Source organism: Elephantulus edwardii, unplaced genomic scaffold (genome assembly GCF_000299155.1).
Source record: "Elephantulus edwardii isolate Elephantulus edwardi_28Jun2011 unplaced genomic scaffold, EleEdw1.0 scaffold00002, whole genome shotgun sequence".
In the NCBI taxonomy this organism is placed as follows: domain Eukaryota; kingdom Metazoa; phylum Chordata; class Mammalia; order Macroscelidea; family Macroscelididae; genus Elephantulus; species Elephantulus edwardii.
The window spans coordinates 36,363,739-36,370,425 of record NW_006399752.1 but is presented as its reverse complement, the minus strand read 5'-3'; the positions used below and the strand labels follow the sequence as shown (position 1 = coordinate 36,370,425).

General features: G+C 50.3%; 1 protein-coding gene across 1 annotated transcript in view; it reads left to right on the top strand.

Annotated features, from left to right (window-relative positions):
• Nucleotides 1–5,195: 5,195 nt before the first annotated feature.
• Nucleotides 5,196–6,687, top strand: part of CINP (cyclin-dependent kinase 2 interacting protein) — a 38,186-nt gene continuing 36,694 nt past the window's right edge. The window contains exon 1 of the mRNA XM_006879180.1: nt 5,196–5,202. Coding sequence (XP_006879242.1) covers nt 5,196–5,202 — 7 coding nt within the window. The remainder of the gene's footprint in view (nt 5,203–6,687) is intronic.

Genomic DNA, 6,687 nt, shown 5'->3' with positions numbered 1-6,687 from the left:
CGGTTGGCGCAGGATAGAGCAGGGTTTAGGGCTGTTGTGCATAGGGTCGCTATGAGTCGGAAACAACTCGACGGCACATAACAACAACAACATGTATCTGAGAGATGGATAATGACGAGAGATGATGTAAGAAGAATTTGAGTTACAGTGCTGGAGAAGAGTATTGAATATACCATGGACTGCCAAGAGAACAGATTTATCCTAGAGAGGGTGAAACCAGGCTGCTCCTTGGAGCCAATAATTCTGAAGCTCCATCTCACATACTTTGGTCATGGCGAGGATGGAGCAGTCCTTGGAGAATGACATTATGCTTGGAATGATGGAGGGACAGTGAAGGCAAGGAAGACCACAGATGAGACAGATTGACACAGTAATTGGGATAATGGGGGCAGGTGTGTTGGAGATAGTAAGACTAGCTCAGGATAGAGCAGGGTTCAGAGCTATTGGGCTATGAGTCATAATCGACTCAATGGTACATAACAATAGTCACATATATTTTAACTAAAAAAAATTACATCTATCTAACATGTCAAAAGAATTGGCTGACAAAGAAGACTCTCATGAAACATATGATCAAGAGGCAGTGGTGATGAAGGTGGAAGTTAGAGCTGCTCTAAAGGAACTGGCTAAAAACAAGGACTCAGCAATTGATGGAATACAAAATAACACATTTCAAGAAACAGATGTACTTGTAGACTTGCTCACCAGGCTGTGTCAAGAAATTTGGAGGACAACTGCCTGGTCAACCGACTAGAATAGATCTGCATTTATTCCTATTTCAAAAAAAGATGATCTGATAGAGTGTGGAAATTATTGAACCATATCAGCAATACCACATGCAAGCAAAATCCTGCTGAATATTGCTTAAACAATCAAAAGATTAATTGCATTAGGAAAATCAGGGATCTCTCCAGAGTGCTGAGGAGCAATGATATCAGTCTAGAGACTAAGGTGTGCCTGGTCCAGGCCATGGTCTTCACAATTTAAAAAAAATTTTTTTTTTACTGAGATGTTAATGAACGTTTATGAGAACTTGGATTTCCATTCATTCACTGTTACATATTTTTCTACCTATCCTCCCGGTTCACTTTTCTCTTCAAAAAATTCTTATATTGTTGTACAATTTTCTCCCTCACCCCCAGTTCCCTTTGCTATTCTGGAGTGTTGTCATGCAAATAATACCTAATCATATTATTCCTTTTAAACAGTTCTTTCCCTAGTCTTCACAATCTTTTGCTATGCATGAGCGAGCTACACAATGACTAAAGATAATGGAAGAAGAAATGGTGCCTTTGAGTTGTGGTGTTATTGAACATACCATGGACCGCCAAGAGAACAAACAGGTTTATCCTAGAGAGGATGAAACCAAGTTGCCCCTTGGAGGCAAGGATTTCGAAGCTCTATCTCATATACTTTGGGCCTATTTCCAGGAGGGACCACTCCTTGGAGGAAATCATGCTTGTAAGGGACAGCACAGGAGAGGAAGACCCTGGATGAGATGGGTTGACTCAGTAATTGGGGTAATAGGGGCAGGTGTGTTGGAGGCAGGGAGGCGGGCTCAGTTTAGGGCAGGGTTCAGAACTATTGTATGAGTTGTAGTAGTTGACTCAACGGCATATAACAAAAACACACCTGTGTTTTCAAGTCCTGATCTCCTGCCCCATTAGCACCATCAATCCCAGACACGTGGAAGCCAGCAGCTGCCTTTACTGCTGACGGATAGCACCCAAGTGCCACCTCAATGGGCAATTTTTCAAGTGTGGAAATAGGACTAATGTGGAGTCTAAATCATCCACTTAGTGCGAGGCTCTGACAACGATAATGGTGCAAATGTTCTCCCCAAATCTCCACCAAGAGATGTCAAGGGCCGGTGTTGAACACTATTTTTAGAGGCTAGCCACACACACATTATTCATTAAGTGCTAAAGTCTTACTGCTGAACTCCATGGGACTGAGGCATCATTTGTCTCCCCGATGAAATGCTGTCACTGTCCTGCTGCTATCCCTGCTGGCCAGCCAGTACTCACAGGCTAAGTGCAGAGTTAAACATTCTGACCCCTGGTCTCCATCTCATTTCATCTCAGGCCACTCTTCACCCACCCTCATGCTCCCCCTCTAAGCTCCAGACACAAGCAGCCCACAGTCCCTGAACACAACTAGGCCACTTCTGTCTCTGCAGAGCAATGTCTCACTCTGCTTCCTCCCTAAAAAGCAACCAAACTCAAAAAGTCAAGTCATTTCGGACACAGTGACCCTTCAGGAAGGATAAGGTCGAACTGACCACAGGCTTCCAAGGCTGTGATCCTTACGGAAGCAGACTCTCTCCATGTTCTTCTGTGGTGTGGTTGATGGGTTTGAGCCACCCACCTTTAGTTATAAGTCAAGCTTTAAATTACTGCATTTCTAGGGATCCTCTGGGAACTCCCACACACCCTGTAAGATCTGTCTTCCTCTACCAGGGAGTGTCTGTAGGCAGCCTCAGACAGTAAGAGCTCTGCATGGCCGACACCACACAGCAGTCATTTTCTGCTCTGACTCGCCTTCAATGCCTTCTTTGTAGTCTACACGCTGTGGAGCTGAGAAAGATACAGAGTGGTACAGTCAATGCTCAACACACGTTTGCCATAGTGATCTCTCTTTCAAAACACCGTGCCAGACCAAGTAGGAGAGCCCTAATAAGACCACACTCCCTAAATTACAATTCCTCCTTATGCAAAACACAGACAAAACAATAACAAAAACCACCAATCCCTCTCTAATGTGCAAGTCCAAAGAACAGGCTCCTTTCCAACTGAAAATGCTTTCAGCGATAGCTCACTTCCACTCCAGTCATTTATGAAGCCCTTTAATTCTCCTGGTTTTACCAAGTTCCCCATGAGTCTTTATACCTGGAAATCATTCCACGCCAAAGCTGCTTACTATATCTGTTTCCTGATCTGTTCTTTTTTCTTCCTGAGCTCAATCAACTTCTCTGCTTGACGCCTGCTTCCTTCTTTCTCAGTGGACATTTTGTAGGGTACAGGCGAATGTGAAAAGAAGACTCATCCCCCTCAGGCTTGAAGTGTAACTTGTTTAAAGGGAAACTGATGATAAATACAGAGGGTGTCAGCCTTCTTCTACTGAAAGAGGCAACAGGGCGACCAATTAGGTAAACCTAACAAAAGTTGTTTCATAGGTTGTGCAAGTGACTCAACTACCCAAAAGACTGGTGGCTGGAACCCAGAGAAGCATCCTGGATGGCAGGCCTGGTGATCTATTTCTGAAAATCCATCACGCTGTTCTACTTTGCACACTCAGGAGAAGATGACCGTGAGTCACAATCAACCAGATGGCAACAAGTCACTCCTTCAAAAGAGGGCTATTCCTTCCCCATCTTTCTCACTTCTGGTTCCCAAGCTAGTTCTAAAACTGAGAACAGATCTCACAGGTCCACACTCAGGTTTGAAAGGTCAGAGGTCAGACCTTTATCATAGCGCTATGTATCACTGACGATATATCAGGGACAGGGTCTGTTCCACCACAGCACCCCCACAGCCTGGCATACAACAGACCTCCAACAACTACCTGCATGAACAAACCTGGGGCCACATGCATAAGGTTACAAAACGTGAGAAGCTTTATCGAGTGCATGGTCGCTGTGTGGGAGAAAGGACAAAAGTCCTGCTGCTCAAGAAAAAAAAAAAAGGACCAGGAATAAGTCCCTCGTGGCCCTAACAAGGTACAGGTGACTTGACTCTCAGCCTCTGTGCAGGCCTGGGATGCGGGCTTGGGGATTGCCCTGAACTTTCCCCCTGACCGTTTGCAAAGCCTTGGCTGCAAAGGGGTAAAGTAACTAATGGCAGCATTAGTTGGGGCGAGGGTGCACCCCGGCTGGAATGCCACGTGCCACCAACAAACAGGTCAGAAACAAGACAGAACCAAATTCCCACATCTCTCCGGGAAGATCAAAAAAGCAAGGATGAGAAATGGCAGTAAACGGAGACGGAAAACTTGCTGGAGAGTCAGCTACGGGTGGGTTTGGACTTCACGGCACATGACAGCAGCTACGTGGCTGGAGGAATGAGAAAGAGAAGTTGGGACAGCACTGGTGTCAATAATATTACGGACGAGACCCAGGAAGAACTGAAGTCTTTGGACTGTGCTGAAAAGGAGTATGAATTTCCCAACAAATCTTGGGGGGAAAGTGCCACCTGAATGCTCCTTAGCAGCGAAGGCTGAGACGTGTTTCGTACAGGGGGCTCGTCCTTGGCAAGGAGGGAGTGGGAGAGGCCACGGGAGAGACAGACCCTCATCCACATGGACGAACCCAGTGGCTGCAACCAGAGGGCTCAAGCCCAGGACCGCGTGTGAGGAAGGCCAGCCCAGGGTTTCTGGCGCACGGGGTGACCAAGGGTCGGAGCCTACCTGGGGTTACCTGACCACAGTAGCCCCCCTGCTAACGCACCTTCCACGCACGCACTCAGTGCTCTCACCAAGCCAAAGGGGAAGAACCCAGACCGAGAAGCAGAACTGGGAGGGAAGCCGTCCACGCACACATTTAACGGACACTGAGCGTCTGCTGCTGGGGATGTGCCAGGAGCTGGCGGGCAGGCGTAGGGGCTGGGAGGCGGCGGGGCAAAGACTCGAACCCGGGCAGCACTGGGCCGGGACAGCCGGGGGCCGGGGCAGAGAGGGCGGGCACGGGAGGGACGGGGCAGACGGCGCGAGGCGGAGGGCCGGGGGATGCTGTCGAGGCCCCAGGCGGCTCCCATCGGGCACAGCCGCTCCAGGTGTTACTGCATCTGGTCATCTGCCCACCCCGAGCCGAGTCGGCGCGCCGGAGGACTGGGCGCAGGGCAGCGGAGAGAGACCCTGAGGGACTGGGCGAGGGGACGGTGGCCCGGGGACCCTGGCGGGGCGCAGCGCCGGCCGTCCGGGGCGTGGGGGCCGCCCGCGACGCCGAGGACTCACCTCCCGCGGCGGCCCCTCCGGAGTCGTCGGTCCGGCAGGGCCGGAGGAGGCGGGATGGAATCGGCGCCGCGGGGGCTGCCGGGAGCCCGTTGCTCGGCAACGGAGTGGGCACCGCCGAGTAGCAGCCGGCTCCGCCCGGAGCTAGAGCAGCCGAACCACAGCCAGAGGCGGGGCTCCGGAAGTGACGTGAACTTCCTGCGGTGGGCGGGGCTGCGCGGCTCAATTCCGGAATCTTCACCGGCAGCATGGAAGGTGAGTGGTGAGCTTGGCGTGTGGTGGGCCGGGGAGGCTGCGAAGGTTCCTGGCCGTGTTGTCCCAGACCGGGCCGGGGAGGCTCTAGCGATTGACTGAGGACTTGTGCGCCGGCCCTCTCCGGCCTGCTGGAGCCGCTCGGGTTCGCCCAGCCACACTTATGTGGCAGTTGACAATGCAGTGACATGATTGACGTATGCAGAGCTCCTGATGCACCAGTTGCAGTTCTCAGTATTTGTAAATTCGCATTCGCAGAACACGCCGGGTTTCATACCTTGCATGCCCAGCTCCTCCTAAAGAGTCCTTGGAGCTCCTCAATCAGAAGTACCTGCCTGTAACGTTTTCTGTAATTGAAGCTATTCAGGCGATGCTCACGCTGTACTTTACATTGTTATGTGCCGTCGAGTCGTTTGCGACTCATAGCGACCCTATGTACAACAGCGCTAAACCCTGCTCTGTCCTGTGCCAATCGCACTGTCTCTGACACTCCCATCCCAATTATCCCAGTCACTGAATCAATCCACCTCCTAGAGGGTCTTTTCCCCCTGTGCTGTCTGTCCCTCCACCCTCCAAGCATGATGTCCCTCTCCAAGGACCTCTCCCTCCTTACAACATGTCCAAAGTATATCAGACGAAGCCCCAGAATCCTTGCCTCCAAAGAGCAGCCTGGATTAACCCTCTCCAGGGTGGATCTGTTTGTTTTCTTGGAAGTCCATGGTACATTCAATACTCTTCTCCAGCACCACAGCTCAAAGGCATCAATTCTCCTTCTATCCTCCCTCGTCATTGTCCAACTCTCTGACGCATAACAAGTGATTGCAAAGACCATGGTCTGTATCAGAGTACCTTAGTCTCCAGAGAGACACCATTGCTCTTCAGTCCTTTGGAGAGGTCCCTAACAGCAGACTTTCCCATCGCAATACGTCTTTTAATTTCCTGGCTTCTGATGCCAAGAGTCTTGACTGTGGAGCCAAGCAAACTACAGCTGTGAACAATCTCAAGCTCTTCACTATTCATCCTGATGTTGCCAATTGGTCCAGTGGTGAGAATCTTTGTCTTCTTGAAATTGAGCCTCAATCCATATTGAAGGCTGCAGTCCTTGACACTCTGCACCAAGCATTTCAGGTCCTCCTCAGTTTTAGCAAGCAGGGTTGTGTCATCTGCATAACACAGATTGTTGATAGATCTTCCACCAATCCTGACGACACACTTCTCCTCATAGAGCCCAGCCTCCCGGATAATCTGTTCTGCGTACAGGTTGAAAAGGTATGGCGATAGGACACATCCCTGGTGTACGCCCTTCCCAATTTTGAACCATGCAGTGTTTCCTTGCTCTGTTCTGACGACTGCCTCTTGGTCCAAGTATGTTGTTGTTGTTGTTATGTGCCGTCGAGTCATTTGCGACTCATAGCGACCCTATGCACAACAGCCCTAAACCCTGCTCTATCCTGCGCCAACCGCACCGCCTCTGACACACCCATCCCG